This window comes from Chenopodium quinoa, unplaced genomic scaffold, assembly GCF_001683475.1.
Source record: "Chenopodium quinoa cultivar QQ74 unplaced genomic scaffold, ASM168347v1, whole genome shotgun sequence".
Taxonomy (NCBI): domain Eukaryota; kingdom Viridiplantae; phylum Streptophyta; class Magnoliopsida; order Caryophyllales; family Amaranthaceae; genus Chenopodium; species Chenopodium quinoa.
The window spans coordinates 83,951-105,707 of record NW_018742411.1 but is presented as its reverse complement, the minus strand read 5'-3'; the positions used below and the strand labels follow the sequence as shown (position 1 = coordinate 105,707).

The following is a 21,757-nucleotide window of genomic DNA, read 5'->3' as shown; positions in this document are numbered from 1 at the left end:
GAGGGGGGTGGGATCGAATCAATAGAATTGTATCGTATGATCGTAAGATCCTACTTAATAACAAATAATATTATATATTATGTTATAAATTGACTTAAAAACAGTTTTTGAAAAGGGGTTTCAATGCTAAAAGACATTTTTTTGCTTAAGAAATGTCGATCTTCATTTAGCTTTGTTTGTATGGTAGTTAGAAGATTAATAACACAAGTTTAAATTGATAAATTATGTGCAAATTTGTCAAGAATTAGACCTTAACTATGACAATTGCAAGTTGTCAATTGATAAAATCATATTAATGTCACGGATTTGCTAATTTATTAGCGATAATTATTGAATACATTAAATTTAGGTGCATATAATCTAAAAAGTAATAAAAAATATGTCAAAATAAATTAAAGTTTCATATTATAGTGAAATGTTGGATTGGATCGTAGGATCATAATAAAATCGTACGATCGTGTTGAGATCCTACCACTCATAATTAATATCAGAGTAAGATCATAAGATCCTACAAACTTAAGATCCTACCAAAAATCCGGATCGATCACGCAATTTTGGATCGTAGAATTGTAGGATCGTAAGATCCGAATCGGAATTTTAACAACTATGCTTGACTGTTCGTTTGTAAACATATAAATAAATTAAATGATATACGTATATACGAACCTTGAGCTTTTGATGTTTGCCGAGTAAGACATGGGCAGAAAAAACACGATCAGTAGTAGACGCACCAACAGATAAGACCCATGGATAATTGTTTCCAACAATCCCGGGATTTGGCCCACTATTTCCTGCACCAGCAATAGTGAGGATGCCATTCTTCATGGCATGGAAGGTAGCTATTCCTGCAGCATCATCAAAATAACCACTAGAACTAGAATATCCTTGAGAATAATTTATAATGTCAACGTCGTCATCAATAGCAGCCATCATATCTATATCATCGCTTCCTGTGGTTTTAGATGTAGGACATTGAACATTCCCCAAAGTCTTGTAGGCCACCAACCGCGCTTTGGTGCCATTCCTTTAGCTGTCCCATTCGCGAGTCCTCCCCAGCTTGCGAATGGGACAATATTCCCTTTCGCCGTAGATAGGGTGTGGGTGCCATGCCCATGCTTGTCATCTCTAGGGCTCAACTTTTCACTGAAGGTGCAATTTTTTTCTAAATTAATCAATTTCTCCATACCTTGTTAAAAATATCTAGCTCCTATAAGCTTTCAGAATTTAACATGAAAATAAAAAATTAAAAAAAAAAAATAGAGAGAGTACAACAGAGTAATGCATGCATACAGTACAAGACTGTAAAAAGTAAAGTTGATGATGTATTGACCTATTGCACTTAAATGTCATATCTTGTTTATTATCGCAAGCTTCTTTCAACTTTTTGGGAATTGAGCCATAGCTTTCATCATCGGAAAAGCTCTGAATTTCAAGCCACATACCTATTAGTCACAAATTTCAATACATAATTACTAGAATTAAATAAAATATATTGTTACGATGGATATTGCTAACGAGAGCTTCTAGAGCATTATATAACAATATAATATACTTTTTTATTTTTAATTAAAAAGGTATTAATTTTGGAATACATGTTAAAAATACGCGTCGATCAATGTAATTAATGTTTATTATTTTACGTAATTAAAAAATTAAGCTGATGGTTGAGGCCCAAAAATATACTCTATCACGATCCCTCACATGAGAGTCCATTGGGCTTGAAGTGTGGATGCACCGTACATGAGCTCTCCGGATACCCTGTGCGAAATATTCTACTTGAAAGTGGGGGGTGGGTGAGATTTGAACCTGGCTTCGATACCATGTTAGAAGAGCAATTCAACAAAAGATTAAGATGAAATTAAGGCTCAGGAATATGTTTTATACTCTATCACTATATTTAGTAATCTTATCATCTATTGCATACTATTGCAAATATATGAAATGTCATCTATCAAACGTGTCTTCAAAAAAGAATGGGGGGTAAAGGTCGGATTATTAAAAAATATTTCAAAAGTGCGATTATTAAAAACGAACGGCCCAAAGGTGGAATTATTCCCATGAATTTTTCCAAATACTATAGACAACTATCTACCTATTTTGGCCTTGACCGTAATAGGACTTCTAACAACATGTTTAGCATCAGACCACACCAAACTTCTAAAAATGTAGTCAGTGGAGAGATGATTGATATCAGATAATAAGTTTAAACATAATGATTTGATCTTTTTGAGAGACTACCAAAGTCTTAGGCTCCACCACAATTAAGACACCTGGTGGCGGCTCAATGCGGTTCCAGGTTGTCCAACATTCTTCAAATTTCAAGTAACTATCGCATTGCCGGTGAAATTCACGATAGATATGGAAGGATAATTGAAATCCAAGATGTTGAAGGAGCACGGGCATTTGTAAGAATGTTGTTGGCTAAATTCTTTAAGAGTTGTACTATCATGAGGAAGTTTAGGTAATCATATTGGTTCATGTCATAAACCAACCCAGGATCCATTGCCGCATTCGGTTTAACGTGGCCCGACCCGTATGGCCGTATGCAAATGGGTTAGCATCACTTATCTTGTCACTGTCACGTATAGGCATCCCTTCATTATCAAGGGGACTTGTTGCATTATTATTACTTGCTGCATTGATTTACTTTAAATCAATTCTACATTACCGAACCAGATCCATAAACCGTATGTAATTGCTATATATATATATATATATATATATATATATATATATATATATATATATATATATATCATGTGGTTTGTGTACACAACATACCTGTAGTCATGATTGCTGATTTGATAGCTGTTGTACTCCAATCAGGATGTAGCTTCTTAATAAGAGCCGCAATACCAGTAACATGAGGAGTAGCCATTGATGTTTTGGTTAACATGCAATAAGAATTTTGAAAGATTTCTATAGGGTAAGCAGCAAGAATATCTACCCCAAGTGAAAATAGGATGGTACACCCGAGTGCACCATATGCATGGTGCACCCATAAGGTGGAAAGAACATACAGTTGTTTAATAAAAAACATATTGTGTTTGACGAAGAACATACCCATATATGTTTGATAATACGTTCTTTTATACTTATGTTCTTTAACATAGGTTGATTAAACATGTTTTTTGGGTTTCAATAATACAAAGTATGTTCTTTGAATTTGGCTTGTATGTTCTTTGAGATAACGAGTGACGACAATTCTTTTTTGAATTATCATATATCATTTTTTACTACCGTATGTTCTTTGAGTTTGATCAGTGAGTTCTTCGGGTATGAATTATATATTATTTACATTATAACTTATGTTCTTTTAACATATATTATTTTGAATTTTGAAATTTAATTTGAAAATGAAATCTTAATTTTTTTAGTTGAAAATATTTTAGAGAGAGAAAACTAAAATTATTATGCAAAGTTGAATTTTTGGAGAGAAAAAACTATTTTTGGGAAAATGATATCTTTGGTAAACTTTTTTATCCATTAATGTGTAATTTTTCATAAAATTTTAATAAAGTTTTTATCATGTTCTTTTTTAATGTCTTTATGTTCTTTAATAATGCATGTTCTTTTTCAAAAACCTAAATGTTATTTCCGCCTTTTTTTTTTATTATTAAACCAGGTGCACCATGTGCATGGTGCACCTCGGTGCACAGATCATGCATTACCCCTAGGAGCTGTAACATCAGGCTGTAGTAAATGAATACGCACAAGGAAAAATTACTTTAAATAACTATATTGTGCATGCTAAGGAATATATTTTATGAATGAATTTATTATAGAATCCCTCTGTCCATCCCTATTTGTTTGCCCCGTATTCCTTTCTAAGATGGGCCTTAAAGATTTCTCTGTTTCCACCGTTAACCCCGCTTGTATACATTAATAAAAGTATAAAAGACAAAGATACTCTTATTACCTACTTCCTATATTTTGGTTCAATCCTTAATAAAATACATTTCGACGAGACAAACAAATAGGAATGAAAGAAGTAATAATTAGATCAAAAAAATAATGAGTACGTATATCTTTAAAATACCAGGGTTATTCTGGTTTGGACCCCTCGATGAGAAAAAGCCCATGATTGGAGATGGATTTACTCCCAATGTATTTGTTACGCCACTGATTGACACGGTTGGAGTCCTGTTACAAATTGCAATAATCTTTATTTCTTAGATATTCATATATTATTTACAAAACTAATTATAATCGTCTCATCTTCTTAATTCTAACTTTTGATTTTTATTTAACCGCACATAAAACGATGTTCTGATCTGAACTTATATTTTCTGATCTGATCTGATCTAAACTTTTTTTTTTCTGAAATAAGTAAAAATAAGTTGAACTAAACAAGATCTAACTCTATTAAAGGAGGGGAAACATGAAAAAAGTACCTGTTGGAGAGTCTATTTTTGAAAGAGTAACGATAGATGCAATTCCATCGAAAAACTTGAGAAAGAATCCAATAAAAACCAAACCAAATTTCAGCCATAAACAAAGCAACCCAACCTAATCTTCCCTCCCCAACTTTCTTGGGTATGTAAGAACATCTATAAACCCAAATTACACAAATTGCAACTAATATAGATGTTGCAAATACCCTGTAAATTAATCTTCCCTTTGCTTTCTTCGTCTCAAATAAAGGAAAGTATTCATCTTTTCCCATTTTTTCTCTCATCAGTTTTGGTAATTATTGAAGCAATTTTTTAAAGGGTTTAAGCTAGTTTTCTTGTTCAGTTGGCTGTTTATCCTTTTTTTTTTTATGCAAACTTTTTTTGTTCCTCTTAAAATCTTAATGTCTTGTCATATTATCTCCTTTGTTTTTAAGTTGACACACCTCTTATTATGTACTCGTACGTATAAGTATAAAATCAGTATAATATGTTTGAAATTACAAGTATAAAATCGCTAATAATTTTGATTGACTACGAATTTATTCAATGATATAAATTTAATATCTTGGAACTACAATAGACTTAGGGGGCATTTGGTTTGAACATTAGAAATGGAGTGTAAATGAAATAGATAAGGAGAAAGAAATGAATCATTTTAATTGTTACCTTTTCATTTTTTTGGTTTAAATATGGAAAGGAATCACCTAATCCTAGTTCTCTTTATTTTGTTAGAGGAGGGTGAAGGTAATTGTTACTCTATGAGTGGAAATCATTATCCTTAGGTAATGATAATTGTTACCCAAACCTCTAAACAAACACTTAATTACGGTAATGGTTTAATTGAATCCGTTTCCAACCAAATACACTTACATGACAAAAGAAATCTACCACAAGCAGCCCGCCTCATGACCCAACCCAACGTGGCTAGAAAAATATGTACGGGTTTAGCCAACTTTTGTGGGCCCAAAATTTGGGCTCAGGCTTGATCATTTGATTTTAATTTTTTGTGGGTTGATGGCAGCTTAAATTTTAATTTTAACTATAAGTTTGACTCGGCCTGAAAAACCCACTATTTCTAACACGAAATAGAGAGTTTGGGACAAATAAATTACTCCAAACTTGGACCCACCCTATCCAACAAGAAGCTACATTGATGATTGTAATCATCTTTTGTTTGTCTTTATTCATTTTTAGATAAACTTAAACAAAATAAAATAAGTTCGGATAAAACAATATCAGATTTGTTTTTTTTTTTTTCATTTTTTTTTTTCCTTTTTTTATTGATGTGGAGAGAGTTACAAGGGCAAACGATATAGACGAGATTTAATCACAAGCCATAACTACCACCTTGTTTGTGATCGATAATGTAGTACGAGCGAACATTATAATTACCATCTTTTTACATTGATCGATAATGTAATACCAGCGAATGTTATAACTAATTGAACAAAATGGAACAAGCAAAGAATTTTCCTTGTGATGAACTTTATAAATTTTGGATAGTCACATATAAAAATATAATCATTTAGGGAAGGAAGGAAAAATTCAATACTACTAACAACAATAAATAAAGGCTAAGTCATATATCACCCAAAAGACGAGTCAAATGTACTATTTCTCCTTTTATTCTTCTCTTAAATTACAACCAGTTTTATCAAATCAATCTATAAATTAAAGGTCCTAATGACAAAAATAAAGTACAATAATAAAAGATACAACTATTGCTTTCATAGTCACAGAATTTGGCATCTTGCCTTTGTCTTTCCTAATAAAAACAGCTTTAAACAACGGAAAATTGATTAAAACCAACACACTACATAGCAAAATTTGCAAGCTTAATCCCTCAATCATCAATCTCATCTCTTTTCGTTCTAACAAATTTTTTATTAAGACAACAAAAGTAAATAAATTTATCAATGCAAGAGAAGTTAGCAAAGTGAACATGGGAGAAGGGGCTCCAAATTCCATAATCTCTTTCTCATATCTTTGATACACATCTTCATCGGTCACCTTGTTGGTGATCACAAATTTCATTTCCGAAAACCCAATGAGTTTCAAAATCGTGTCAACGAGGGCAAACAAGTATGATGATGTTCGCTTATAGAGCCAAATCCTTAGTTCATTCCACCACCCTAAAACCGTACCTCCGGTGTGTACGAATTCTATTAAATTGTACGTGTACGTGGCAATGATAACATAGGCAAATGGAAGAAACCATGAACTTGATAACTAGCATAACAAAATATTCACATGTAAGAATTTTTTATGTCATAATAAAACTTCAACTCGAAAGTGATAAAAATTACTCCGTACCTTAGGAAACACGGAAATGCCTCCGAGCATGTATAGAGAAGGGACGGTACAATAACACAAGGTTGCAAGGGAGTTGACTGCCCAAAAACAGTAGTGACAATAGCCCAATTGAAGGCCTAGGTGGATCCTTTTATGGCCGTACCATAAAGGACAATGTGTTAGCATGATTTGAAGATCACCTTCACTCCATCTTTTATGTTGCACTAGTGTATCTTCTAAAGTTGTGGCTGCTAAACCTAAAAAAACACTTCTTTTCGGATTCAAGTATATTGATTTCCATCCTCGACATTGGATTGCCAACCCGGTTATTACATCTTCAACTGGACACCCATATTTCAATCCCCGCTGAAATTAATTTCCACAATATTTAATTTTATATAGTTATTAAAAAAAAAAGCTTTTCAAAAGAAGTTCATCTGTCACGTGGCACACCTCCACCGTTTATTTATTTTCATTCCACATCATGGATTTACTTTTAAATATTATAGATATTGGATGTATAAGCAAGATTCAAACACACATCCTCAAATTTAAACAATACATGCCTTACTACTAGAGTATGTCATGTTTCATGTTCTTTTTGCGAACAAAATATCAATAAAAGAAGTGAGTGACTATGTGAAAAATGAAATAGAATTAAGATAAATGTAACACCCCGACCCCAAACAAATTAGGGTGGAGCCTATTGCCACGAAATATGTATCCATGGCCAACAACTGTCCTCACAGACTAACACAAGTCATTCCGGCGCATTTTGTCCTCATTCATGTGATGTAAATCGAGTCCCTTTTCTTATAACTATCTTTATTGCTTTATTTAGGCACTCTCTTGATTTTACCTTACTCTTAAACTAGGGGTTTTACAAGTGGGTTTTAAAAATATTATTAAAACTCACTTGTAAAACCCCTATTTTAAGAGTAAGGTAAAATCAAAAGAGTACCTACATAAAACAATAATGATAGTTATAAGAAAGGGGACTCGATTCACATCATTATGCGCACCCCGGGAAAACTTCCCGTGAAGTTACCCATCCTAAGACTACTCCCAGTCAACTTGCACGCTTAACTGAGATCTCTAAAAAAAAGATGCATCTTGTTGGTATGAGTTGTATATTAAACTATTTTAAAGCAATCACGAGGGATATTACATAAAATGAGTCATGAATTAAATACATAACTGCAAGTTCTATGCAGTGACACGAGGCATACCTTGGGCCCAAATACTAGTTAATTAGCAATTACTAGAACGATTATTAGTGAATGCATGACAATTAACAAAGCATCATATTTAGCAAAATAATGCTCTTGAATAATAATGATATAAGGCCATTTTTAATTTTTAACATTTACCTCTTTTCCCCATTGAGAGTTCAGCTCATATACACAGCTAGCAAGTGATTTTGCTCTTTCTTCCAACTCGAAGATTGTTCCATCCATTTTCGAGGTCTTCCAATCGATCTTGTAATCCTTAGAGTACTTCCTTCCACATAATATTTCTCTTTGATGGAAGCAGCCAGTTCCGACATATAATGGCCCTCCTAAGCCATCCAAACCATGAAATTCGACCTACGTTTGGAAAATAAATTGAAGAAAACGCACATTATGTAAAACACTTGTACATGTAATTTCTAATCAAAACTTGGAACGTTGGAAAATTATGATTTACTTACTTGACTGATAACTTGAAGGGTTGAACCATATATATCATTCTTAGTAGTATTTTCAAAGTTTTGTGGAAATTGTACAAACCCAATGTCCTGGCTTTTCTTCTCATCCATGAAGAAACAGAGTGCATCGCGAATAGACTGTGAGTTATTCGAATACATGTCACAATCAACGTTGAGGATTACCGCTCCATTGCTTATTTCTGATGATACCCTTAGCTGCATAAAAACATCATAATAATAAGGTCTTAAGAACGAGTAATAAGTCTCAAGGTCCTAACAACTAATTGCTTTTTACCAAACACTTTTACACGAACAACTAATCACAACCAACTAGTCAAAACAACTACAGTAATACAAACAACTAAAAGTAAATTGCCAAACAGGGCCAACGACATGTTTATCAAATGGCAAAACTATAAATAAATCAACAACTTTTTAATAAGTATGACTTTATAATATTTTATATAATTATGACAATGCTAACTGGATATTTTGTCGATTTATTTTTGTTTTATCAAGGTGATCGATTTACCAATGAATTCATAGCTCCAGCTTTGAAGTTGTGTAGATATTGAGGCCTCTTTTCACGAGCTAAGTAAACAAGTGTGGGCAATCGATAACCTTTGAAGGTTCAATGGGCACTCAAGAGGGGGGGGGGTGAATTGAGTGTTAAGTAATCGTTGGCTAATTTTGCTTCTTTTCGGATTATGTGTGAGGAACCAGTTGTGCTGGTTCCCGTACGCAGCGGAATATAAATAAGCAATAAAGAAGACAACAAATTTAACGAAATAAAACAAAGCAATAAAGAACACAACAAATTTAACGAGGTTCAGCCAACTCAGGCCTACGTCCTCCTATCCTAAGTTCTTTATTAATCTACTCCGAAAAACAAAGACAAAGAACACTCTGCTGTTCCCTACTCCGGGAACCAGCAAACCCCACACTCTACTCCGAGTGTGCTCTCGACTTACACTCGTAAGCCCAATGTGTTTGAACTCACAAACACTCACCCAGCCTTTAACCCCTTTGTTAAAGACTCAATACAAGAATCAAAAACTCTCCTTTGATCTCACTTCTACGAAGCTAATTAAGAGAAAAAGTTTAAGTACTAGAATGCTCTTGTATATGACTTGATGAATGGGATTAGTGCTTAAGTATATGCTCTCAAATAATTGCTCTTTTTGATTTCTGGAGAGGCACACGAAATATGTGAAATAAGATGAGTTTATATAAGCTTAGATTCCTAAAACCTAGTTTCCTTAAATCACACAATCTTAGAGAATAAGATATAATGTAATTTTAGGAAAGTTTTTATCTTATTTGATTTAATCACAAAGATAGAATCAATTAAGATAAATACTCCTAGATTTTAGGTAACCAAGAATATTTCATCTTATTTCCAGCTGCACAAAATATTTTCAAGATAATCTTTTCGAAAAAATCTTTTTGTAAAATCTTTTTCCAAAACGGCAGCTCGAATACAGTGAACCTGGTTCCCCGACCTGGTTCCCTGAATTGAAACATGTTATGAAACCTGTTCCAACTTTGTACCAGATTTCATATCATACTTCAATATACTTTTAAGCACTTATATAACCCAAACATGCAAGCATACTACGGAGCATATTACATGAAAACCTAGATAACATATTAAAGCATAAATCGTCTTTTCTTCATGTAATCTTCAAGACTTGAATCTTCCTTGAATACTTCTATTATGAGCAAACAATCTTTCTTCGAAATATCTTCGAAAGGCTTCTATGCTCCAAGTCTTGGAATCAACTCAACTACTGCACATGTAACATGGTTAATGCACAATAAAGAGTATGTGACTGCTTTACCACGTAGCAACCATGGAAACAGTACATACTGGTTCCCTACCAGTACATAACACTTTTATCATATAACTGTTCCCTGTATAAAGACAAGTTAGTTCAATAAGAAAACTCATGTAAGTAATAACTTGTCTGGGGAAACAGTGTTCTATGTTAGCTGGTTCCCCCAACTGTATCGAACACTTTCAAGGACCTGTTTCCCTTAGCTGTTTGTCATCATTCAAAACTATCAATCAAAACCTAAGGGACTCAACAAATTCCCCCTTTTTGATGATGACAAACTCTTGAAGTTCTTGAACCTGTGGACATGCTCAAAAAGAAAAACCGTCAAAAACTTCAAGGACTCAAAACTCTTTGGAACAAGTCAGTTAGGCCAACTGGTTCCCTAAACATAAAATAGAAAATACGAAATAAAAAGACTCAAACTGACTCAATCTAAACTAGCTAAACCTTAGGCTTCAACTTCAGACTACTTCCCCCTTTTGGCATCATTAAAAAGTATCCACAAGTAAAAGCAATGTGCACAAGTTAATGTGCTTATCCATACAATGGCATCAACCACCATTCAAGCATTATGCTGCAAAAAGAGATTAGTCAAACAGTTCATACCATAGCAGAGTTAGTAGTTCATACAAGCCAACAAAGTTCAACCAAAGAAGCCCAAATCCATCCAAAAAGAAAGTTCATGGAATGGAGAGAAGTAGACAGACCAACAAAATCAGTTATTTTAGAATAAACATGAGGGTGAGGAAACAAGAACAGAAACAGCATCACTCCTCATCATCATTCTCGTTCCCTTCCTCCTCCTCAAACTTTGCAACATCTTCTGTATTATCATCTGATTCCTCTTCATCTTTGTCACCATGCGCTGCTTAAACCAAAATCATTATATTACTAAGCATATTCTTGTGATTCCCCAATCTGTTTCAAAACCACTTCCTGACCTGCTGGTTCCTCTATTTTTTTTTTTTTTTTTTTTTTTTTTTTTTTTTTTTTTTTTTATAAAACATGAGAGATATGTACTGATTCAGAATGTTCTCCTTGTTGCATAACGAGTGCAAAACTGTTCTCCTTGTTGCATAACGAGTGCAAAACTAGCATCACATCAATCAAGCAAAGAGGTTCTTGCTGGTACCCTTTTTCTCTTGGTTCCTGGAACAGCGTCAATGGACTGTTCCTCCTGCACCTTCTCAGTGAACTTCTTACCAATTGAAGGTTCAATGGGCACTCAAGAGGGGGGGGGGGTGAATTGAGTTACTCTACTTCGTACCATGGTCTTAGCAGTGGGTGTCTCCTCATAATAACCAACAACCTCTATTTCATCCTTTTCACTCTGACTTTTCTGAATTTCCTCCAACTTCGGGCTTAAGGACATTTATGCTTCCTTCTGATGTTCCCCCTGAGACTGAGCTGGTTCCTTGAGTGAACAGTAACCGAATGAACAATGATGAATTTAAAGCATACGAGAGAGAGAAAGAGAATTTCGAGTGATGATGATTGATGATCTGCACAAAGGGTTAGTGTATATTTTAACAATGAAGCACAAAGAGAGAAGAAGGAAAGAAAAGAGTTAGTTGAGCCAATAAAAAGCAACTGTAAAGGATATTTTTTAAAATTGAAATCAAAAATTTGGTAATTATCTTTTACCATAATTATCTCAACCAACTATAAATAAGGCATATGATATGTTTGCCTTTTATATGGGATTAAATAACTGAAATAAGATAAATTCCTTCCAAAAGGAAATATCTTATAGTAATCTTCCGAAAATAAAAGATATTATCGGATGACATATCAGAGCTGGTCTGCTGTTTCCCTTTGCTGGTACCTGTATAGAACCATGTCACGCTGTTTCTGGCAATTCAGCCTGATTTCACCTGTTTCTTACAACAATGATTCTCAATCCTTTTGAGATTTTGAACCATCTACACAACACTTGAAAGATATCAACATAAGTATGTACACACACTATACAAGAGAATACCATTCTAACCAATCATTGAAGGAAGTAATTGAAGCCAATACCTAAAGTCTAACTAGACCTAAAAGGACTCTTAACCTACAAAAAGACTCTCTACACAAAGGCTTTGTGAAGATATCAGCAATTTGATCTTCACTTTTACAAAACAACATCTCCACCAATCCTTTTTCCACATTGTCTCTTAAAAAATGGTGTCTTATTTCAATGTGTTTTGTCTTGGAGTGTTGCACAGGATTCTTTGAAATATTGATTGCACTAGTGTTATCACAGAAAATAGGAACACTTTTATAAATAACACCAAAATCTTTCAGCTGGTTCCTTATCCACAGTAGCTGGGAACAGCATGAAGCTGCAGCTATATATTCAGACTCTGCCGTGGATAGGGCCACTGAATTTTGCTTTTTAGAACCCCATGAAATTAGACAAGAGCCAAGAAAGTGTGCCATACCTGATGTGCTCTTTCTATCAACTAAGAAACCAGCATAATCTGCATCTGTGTATCCAATAAGATCAATGGTACTGCCTTTGGGGTACCACAATCCCAGATTTGCTGTTCCTACAAGATACCTAAGTATCCTTCTAACAGCCTTCAAGTGAGATTCCTTTGGATTGCTTTGAAACCTAGCACACAAACCAACAGAAAACACAATGTCAGGTCTACTAGCTGTTAGGTAAAGTAGAGAACCTATCATTCCTCTATAAAGAGAAGCTTCAACATCTTTTCCCTTAAGATCAGCATCTAATTTTGTAGATGGGGGAACAGGTGTATCATAAGCTTTGCTGTTCTCCATGCCGAATTTTTTCAGCAACTCTTTTAAGTACTTTTGTTGATGGATCATTATTCCATCATCCATTTGCTTAATCTGCAGCCCTAGGAAGAATCCTAGTTCTCCCATCATGCTCATTTCAAATTCACTCTGCATAAGATTAGCAAATTCATCACATAAAACCTGATTAGTAGCACCAAATAAAATATCATCAACATAAATTTGTACTACAATCAAGTGTTTCCCCCTGGTTCTTATGAACAAGGTCTTGTCTACTGTTCCCCTCTTGTAATCATTTGCCATCAAGAAATTGGACAATCTTTCATACCAAGCCCTCGGAGCTTGTTTCAACCCATATAATGCTTTGTCCAACTTGTACACATGTTGGGGGAACAGTGCATCTTCAAAACCAGGTGGCTGCTCCACATATACTTCTTCCTTTAAATATCCATTGAGGAAGGCAGTCTTAACATCCATCTGAAACAGCTTAAAATTCATGTGAGCAGCATAAGCAATTAAAATCCTAATAGCCTCTAGCCTAGCTACTGGTGCAAACGTCTCATCATAATCAATTCCTTCTTGTTGATTGTACCCTTGCACCACTAGCCTTGCTTTGTTTCTGACTATAGTACCAAGGTCATCTAACTTGTTTCTAAAGACCCATCTAGTGCCAATGACTGATCTTTCCTTGGGACGGGGAACCAGGTGCCAAACCTGGTTCCTCTGAAACTGATTTAACTCATCTTGCATAGCTAGTACCCAATCAGGATCAGTCAATGCCATTTTATAGTCAGTAGGCTCTACATTAGACAGGAAAGAATAGAAAGCACAAAAGTTTTGAAAAACATTTGTTCTCGTTTGAATCCCCTTATTTATATCACTAATTATTTGATCAGTGGGATGAGAAGATTGATATCTATAACTTTTAAAATTAAGACTGTTTTGTGCTTTCTCATTAAGTTGGGAACCAGCATGTTCATGGATCTCTCCTTCTTCTGAGGAGCCAGGAGGATTCACATTCATGCTGTTTCCTCTATCATTACTTACCTCAGGTTCAGGAGTGGTACCTTCTTCTGTTTCCCCTGAACTCATTACCTGTCTATTATTTGAGGAACCATCAGGACTTGGTTCCCCTTCAGAGTCCTCATTATCTTCATTTTCTTCTCTAGGCACTTCATCATTATCATCTGGTGGAGTATTTGGTAGGCCTAGATCTGCTTGCACTTCATCCGTGGGACCAGTATACTGGTTCCCCGTGAAATCCATCAATCCAATCACTTCATCAGGTTGTACCTGCGCAATCTCAGAAGACATGTTAAATTCATCAAAAATGACATGGACACTCTCCTCAACACGAAGAGTCCTTTTATTAAAGACTCTATATGCTTTGCTGTGAGAAGAGTATCCAAGGAAGATTCCCTCATCACTTCTAGGATCAAATTTATCAAGCTGGTCCTTCCCATTATTATGCACATAACATTTACATCCAAAAATGCGAAAATATGTAATGTTGGGCTTTCGACCTTTAAGCAGTTCATAGGGAGTCTTATTTAACTTTGGTCTAATGAGACCTCTATTCAATATATAGCAAGCAGTGTCAACAGCTTCTCCCCAAAAACTCTTTGGGAGACCACTCTCAATGAGCATCGTCCTCGCCATCTCCTCAAGAGTTCTATTCTTCCTTTCTACAACACCATTCTGTTGAGGTGTTCTAGGGGCTGAGAAGTTGTGATTAACTCCATGTTCCCTACAATAATCAATAAAGTTAGCATTTTCAAATTCAGTACCATGGTCTGATCTTACCGAGACCAGCTTGTGGGTGAGCTGGTTCTCCACTTGTTTCACCAATGTTACCCATTCTTCAAACGTTTCATCCTTTGTGTGTAACATCATTACCCAAGTGTACCTGGAATAATCATCAACCATAACACAGACATATCTATGACCTCTTCGACTTTGTACTCTCATGGGACCACACAAATCAATGTGTACAAGTTCGAAGGGTCTGCTGGTACTCAAAACAGTTTTAGACTTAAAAGAATTTTTGACCTGTTTCCCCCTTACACATTCAGAACAAACTTTATCAGCTTCATACTTAATGTTAGGAAGGCCTACAACTAAGTCACGTGTTTTAAGTTTGTTTAGAAGTGTTAGGCTAGCATGTCCAAACCTCTTATGCCAAATCCATTGATTATTGTCAGAAACAGCTCTCAAACAGATGGACTTGTCTTGAGGGATTTTATCTAAGAAGGTAATGTAAACATCATGCTTCCTGGTTCCCTCACATACAAGTTCTCCTGTTTGTGAGTTAACTATGTGACATAGGTTGGCTTGAAACTCAACTATATTACCTTTGTCACATAATTGAGAAATACTCAAGAGATTATGTTGCAAGCCTTCAACATAATAAACATCATCTATTGCGTTAGAAAGTGTCTTACCAACCTTACCTAAACCAGTGATGGTTCCCTTGTTGTTATCCCCAAAGGTGACACTTCCTCCATCAAAGGCCACTAGTGAAAGGAATTGATCTTTATCCCCGGACATGTGTCTTGAGCAACCACTGTCCAAATACCAATAGGTGTCTCCCTTCACTCTAGCCTGCAAGAGCAAATCAAACATTAGTTTTAGGAACCCAAACATACTTGGGTCCCTTTTCAACAACATTAACATCTTGTTGATCCTTTCTTCTCCACACATATTTTACACCCTTGCTGTTCTTATTAGCACTAATTTTCTTAGCTGGACATTCATGTATCTTATGTCCATTTTTACCACAATGAAAACACACATGCATTTCTTTAGTCATGACATACTTGCCTCGTTGATATTCTTTGATCCAGGTGGTTTCTCTGGGAGACCAGTTAGTCCTGGTTCTCTGTCTAGTATAACCAAGACCAACTTTTCCTCTGTTTCCTCTTGATGAAGTCAGGTAATTTAAGGATTCTTGAGCATTCAATAATTTGTCCACATGTCTATGACTATCATTAAGTTCTTTTTCTCTGGTTTCAAGTGTTTTAGTTAACAATTCGTTTTTCTCTTTAAGAAAATCAAAGTTACTTTTTAAAGCTTCGAATTGTAGATTAAGTTTTGAAACCATAGAGTCAATAGACATGTCAACAATCACTGGTTGCTTGTCCTTTTTCAGTTGATTGATTTCCGCATGCAAATCACAAATATTACTTTCATACTTATCAATCGTATTACTGACATCTACACTGGTACCTGTAGGGGAAACAGTGAACTGTGCAGCTTTAAGTGAAGCAATTTCCTTGTGAGAGTTTTCCAGGTTGTAAGCCAATGTTTCAAAGGCCTTCAACAAGGAAGTTCTAGTACACGAATTTGCTTTACTTATAGCTACTGAAAAATCAAGAGTATCACTAGTGGTTGATAAGTCTCTAGGGAACCAGGAGGTCAGATCCTCTTCTCCATCAATTGGTTCAAACGATCTTTCCTTTTCTAGTTCCACTTTACACTTGTCCAATTCAACCTCTAGTTCTGCTACTTGATTTTTTAGTTCATAACAGACTCCTTCTAGATGATCACAACTAGCAATAGCAATATTACATTCACCACGTTTTTCTTTTAATTCTCTTTTGCAAGTTATGTATGTTTCACTTAGTTTATAGCATTCATCTAGTAAGGAATCAATACAAGCAAGCATATTTTCTCTATCATATTCATGCATATCTTCTCTAATTTGCTCTAAGCTTACCTTGCGTTCATGTAGTACATCCTTCTTTGCCATAAAGCATTTGTTGAATGTACTGGTTCCCCCTCTGGTTCCTGGACCAGTGCTGTTTTCCTTGATGTTTGTAAAGGCAGTTAGGCAAACATCTGAGTTGGGTGATCCTTCTTCCTCATCTGACCCTGAGTCAGAGTCTCCCCACATGGAAGCTATCATGGCATTCTTGTATGCTTGTTTATCTCCGGATTTAGACTGTTTGTCATTCCACTTAGGACAATCTCGAATAAGATGTCCTTTTTCTCCACACTTGAAACATCCTGTAGAAGAAGAATTAGAGTTAGATTTTTTATAGTTTTTAAAATGCTTACCTTTGAAATTCTTTCTTTGATCTCGAAGAGATCTCTCAAATCTTTTTGCAATCATGCTAATTTCATCTTCATCATCTTCTACTGTTCCCTTAAGCGCCATGCCTTTTGCTGGTTCCTTCTCAGACTTAGAGTCAATCAGCATCTCATGAGTCATAAGGGAACCAATCAGCTGTTCCAGAGACAAGGTAGACAGATCCTTTGCTTCATATACTGCTGTTACCTTGGCTGTCCATGCATCTGTTAAACTACGCAATAATTTTCTCACAAGATCCTCGTCAGATAAATTTTTACCAAGAGATCTAAGATCATTTACAATAGTCATAAACCTACGAAAGCAATCATTGATTTTTTCATTTTTATTCATGGCAAACAATTCATATTTAGACATGATTAAATCAATTTTAGACCGTTTTACCTCGCTGGTTCCCTCAAACGCAAGTTCAAGGGTGTCCCATATCTCCTTAGCACTACTACAGCCAGAGATACGATTTGTTTCGGTCTCACCTATTGCTTGTTGTAGTATTGACATTGCCTTAGCATTCTTTTCCAGCAACTTGTAATCAGCAATGACCAATTCGCTATCCTTCTTGGGAACCTGGTTCCCCTCAACATCTGTCTTGAGAATGATATTAGGACCATTTTTAACTACGAGCCAGCATTCATAATCAATACCCATGATAACATTCTGGATCCTGTTCTTCCACCAAGCATAATTATTTCCATTAAACTTGGGTGACTTGTTGTCATAACCGATTGCACTTAATTCTTGAGTACTCATTCTTAACTCCTCTAGATGTTACTCTTTCGAGAAGCTTAGGCTCTGATACCAATTGAAGGTTCAATGGGCACTCAAGAGGGGGGGGGGGGTGAATTGAGTGTTAAGTAATCGTTGGCTAATTTTGCTTCTTTTCGGATTATGTGTGAGGAACCAGTTGTGCTGGTTCCCGTACGCAGCGGAATATAAATAAGCAATAAAGAAGACAACAAATTTAACGAAATAAAACAAAGCAATAAAGAACACAACAAATTTAACGAGGTTCAGCCAACTCAGGCCTACGTCCTCCTATCCTAAGTTCTTTATTAATCTACTCCGAAAAACAAAGACAAAGAACACTCTGCTGTTCCCTACTCCGGGAACCAGCAAACCCCACACTCTACTCCGAGTGTGCTCTCGACTTACACTCGTAAGCCCAATGTGTTTGAACTCACAAACACTCACCCAGCCTTTAACCCCTTTGTTAAAGACTCAATACAAGAATCAAAAACTCTCCTTTGATCTCACTTCTACGAAGCTAATTAAGAGAAAAAGTTTAAGTACTAGAATGCTCTTGTATATGACTTGATGAATGGGATTAGTGCTTAAGTATATGCTCTCAAATAATTGCTCTTTTTGATTTCTGGAGAGGCACACGAAATATGTGAAATAAGATGAGTTTATATAAGCTTAGATTCCTAAAACCTAGTTTCCTTAAATCACACAATCTTAGAGAATAAGATATAATGTAATTTTAGGAAAGTTTTTATCTTATTTGATTTAATCACAAAGATAGAATCAATTAAGATAAATACTCCTAGATTTTAGGTAACCAAGAATATTTCATCTTATTTCCAGCTGCACAAAATATTTTCAAGATAATCTTTTCGAAAAAATCTTTTTGTAAAATCTTTTTCCAAAACGGCAGCTCGAATACAGTGAACCTGGTTCCCCGACCTGGTTCCCTGAATTGAAACATGTTATGAAACCTGTTCCAACTTTGTACCAGATTTCATATCATACTTCAATATACTTTTAAGCACTTATATAACCCAAACATGCAAGCATACTACGGAGCATATTACATGAAAACCTAGATAACATATTAAAGCATAAATCGTCTTTTCTTCATGTAATCTTCAAGACTTGAATCTTCCTTGAATACTTCTATTATGAGCAAACAATCTTTCTTCGAAATATCTTCGAAAGGCTTCTATGCTCCAAGTCTTGGAATCAACTCAACTACTGCACATGTAACATGGTTAATGCACAATAAAGAGTATGTGACTGCTTTACCACGTAGCAACCATGGAAACAGTACATACTGGTTCCCTACCAGTACATAACACTTTTATCATATAACTGTTCCCTGTATAAAGACAAGTTAGTTCAATAAGAAAACTCATGTAAGTAATAACTTGTCTGGGGAAACAGTGTTCTATGTTAGCTGGTTCCCCCAACTGTATCGAACACTTTCAAGGACCTGTTTCCCTTAGCTGTTTGTCATCATTCAAAACTATCAATCAAAACCTAAGGGACTCAACAACCTTCGACATCTACTGCCTCTTTATTTCTTCCATCAACCAATATCTACAAACGTACACATAACCAAAAATTAACATCATCCAAATATGAACAAGTACAAACTCATTCACATAGCATTTAATTCAAAGAACAAACTAGGCCAAAATTGTACACAACCTGAAAAATAATGGATAGTAATTAAGTAGTTGAGAAGGTAATTAACCTTAAGAATGGTATCATGATCATGTTTAGAAGTATAGCCATCATCCCATATAGAAAATCCTTTGTGTTGATCGCGTACTTCTTCTGGAATTTGACAAAGGTTTGTTGCCGTCTCAACTCTGTTTCGCATCTCTTCATACAATTTCTTTGGTTTGAATAGAAAATGAAATAACAAATTAAAATGATACTTCATATTTGCAAGTAAGTAAACTTAACTTTTAGCTTTAATTTGTTGTTCTATGATGATCAAATACGAATATTAAATAATAACTATACTTCCTCTGTTTTCTTTTAAATGCAACAGATTTTCTTGACAGGCTTTTTTAATTAGGGGTTGATTAGAGTAGATAAACGAGTAACTTTTTTTTTTTTTTTGAAAAGAGGTAAACGAGTAACTTTATTAAAAATAATTTTAAACTACTTAGATAAATTATTTTGAATAATATGTCCATTAACATGGCTTAATCTCTTTCTTAAAGTGTTTAGAGGATTATTAAATAGATAAAATAATTTTAGACGAAATCAGATGAATCAACATATCTCGTGTTATACTTTGAATATGCATAGCAGGGGTACCTTGATAGATGCCAAATGGCTAGAATGAGTAGCATCAAAAGGTTTAGGCATTGATCTAAAATAAGCAGCAGGTGACCTTGGTTCAACCTTGTACTTTTTGCAATAAGGTAGCCAATTCTTAGAAAAATGGGAGGCCTCAAAAAGAGCATAAAATGTGAAAACCGAGCCACCATCATCGGATAAGTAGATGCTGAGCTTTTCCGGTGGGTAATCGTAGGCCAAGACCGATAAAACAGTGTTGATCACCATTAGTGGTGGCTCGATTAATGGGTCCGCTGTGCATACGAATATGTCCACCTTAGGCAAGTCATTCTCATACCTTGTAACAATTCAATTAAGCAAGAATATTAGCAAGGATGCATATTAGTCATTACTCGAAATAATACTTTAAAGGGTCGTTTAGTATGTTGGGGTAACTGAGTAAGGGGTAATTTATAGTGGTGGATCCAGGAATATTAGCAAATCATTAGCTCACTACCTTAGGCAAGTCACTCATACATTGTACAATTCAGTCACACAAGAATATTAGCAGCGATGCAAATTAGTCACTACCACTATTCTAAAGGGATACTCAACAAGTCAATATAATTATTACACTGTTTTGGCCAAATTCGACCCATTTTAAATTTAATTTACAACGAATATAAATTTTGATAAATTAAAATTACCAGATACAATACATTTGACTTAAAAGAACAAAATAATCCTTAAAGTTAATTAAGCAAGAGATGCAAGACAACATAAATGAACATAAAAATTGATTCGAGTAGGGTACATCCAAACAAAAAAATGGCTAGCCAATTGAATCGGCTAAGGCCACACTTCGAGCCTAGTATTGGTACTTTAGTAGCCTAATTCGGGTTGACCGATTTGGCCTAAACCATAAGTCTAGTACAAAACACTGCATAATTTTGGTTAATGTAAAAAACATTACGAGACCCTTCTAACGAAAAACGTGAAAAACGTGTTAATGATGGATGAAAAAAAAAAAAAAAATTAAAAAAGAGTTACCTTTTGGAGAGTCTATCTTTGAAAGAATAACGATAGATGCAATTCCATCGAAGAAGTTGAGAAAGAATCCAATAAAAAGTAAACCAAATTTCAGCCATAAACAAAAGAACCCAACCCAATCTTCCCTCCCCATTTTTGTTGGGTAAGTAAGCACCTCTATATATCAAAATTACACAAATTGCAACAAATATAGATGTTGCAAATACCCTGTAAACCAATCTTCCCTTTGCTTGCTTCGTCTCAAACAGAGGAAAGTATTCATCTTTTCCCATTTTTTCTCTCTCCTCTTTTTTGATAATTGAGCAATCTGAATAAAATATGTTATAGAATAGGCTAATCTTCTTCTTTGGTTGGTTGTTTTATTTTGTTTCTTTCCTTATTTTTAAATATTTTTTGTAACAAACTCTCCACTCAATAATTACAGAAGAGCCGTCATTTTGGACATTATTAAATGGATGCCACAGTAATGGCACTACCTAAGACTCCCTCTTTATTTAAATAAGTGAAACGCTTCTCTTAATTACGTATGTCAATACAAAACTTTAATTGATAATATCTTTAATTTTTAATAGGAAAAATTGTAAATTTAAATCACTTAAAATTGATTTTACCACCTTTTTTTCATATTACATAACCACCCTTAAAATTTTAAAAATAA

At 34.8% G+C, this 21,757-nt stretch overlaps 1 protein-coding gene across 1 annotated transcript; it reads right to left on the bottom strand.

Annotated features, from left to right (window-relative positions):
- Positions 1-5,978: 5,978 nt before the first annotated feature.
- LOC110706085 (cellulose synthase-like protein E1) lies at positions 5,979-21,460 on the bottom strand. Its single transcript, XM_021884004.1, has 9 exons — positions 21,100-21,460; positions 20,089-20,407; positions 19,514-19,657; positions 19,314-19,356; positions 8,906-8,994; positions 8,377-8,589; positions 8,057-8,272; positions 6,708-7,052; positions 5,979-6,623 (listed from the first exon to the last, which is right to left on the bottom strand). Exons 1-9 carry the CDS (start codon positions 21,369-21,371, stop codon positions 6,075-6,077), a joined length of 2,190 nt encoding a protein of 729 aa, XP_021739696.1. The 5' UTR covers positions 21,372-21,460; the 3' UTR covers positions 5,979-6,074.
- Positions 21,461-21,757: the final 297 nt, after the last annotated feature.

What these genes read in the sequence shown, in the direction of transcription:
- LOC110706085 (XM_021884004.1), bottom strand. Translation starts at nt 21,371, where the DNA reads ATGGGAAAAGATGAATACTTTCCTCTGTTTGAGACGAAGCAAGCAAAG. An exon ending in AAAGATAGACTCTCCAAAAG is followed by an intron (nt 20,408 to 21,099) that starts GTAACTCTTTTT and finishes AATTGTTACAAG; the next exon opens with GTATGAGAATGACTTGCCTA. An exon ending in CTGGAGCTATGAATTCATTG is followed by an intron (nt 8,590 to 8,905) that starts GTAAATCGATCA and finishes GTTTTTATGCAG; the next exon opens with CTAAGGGTATCATCAGAAAT.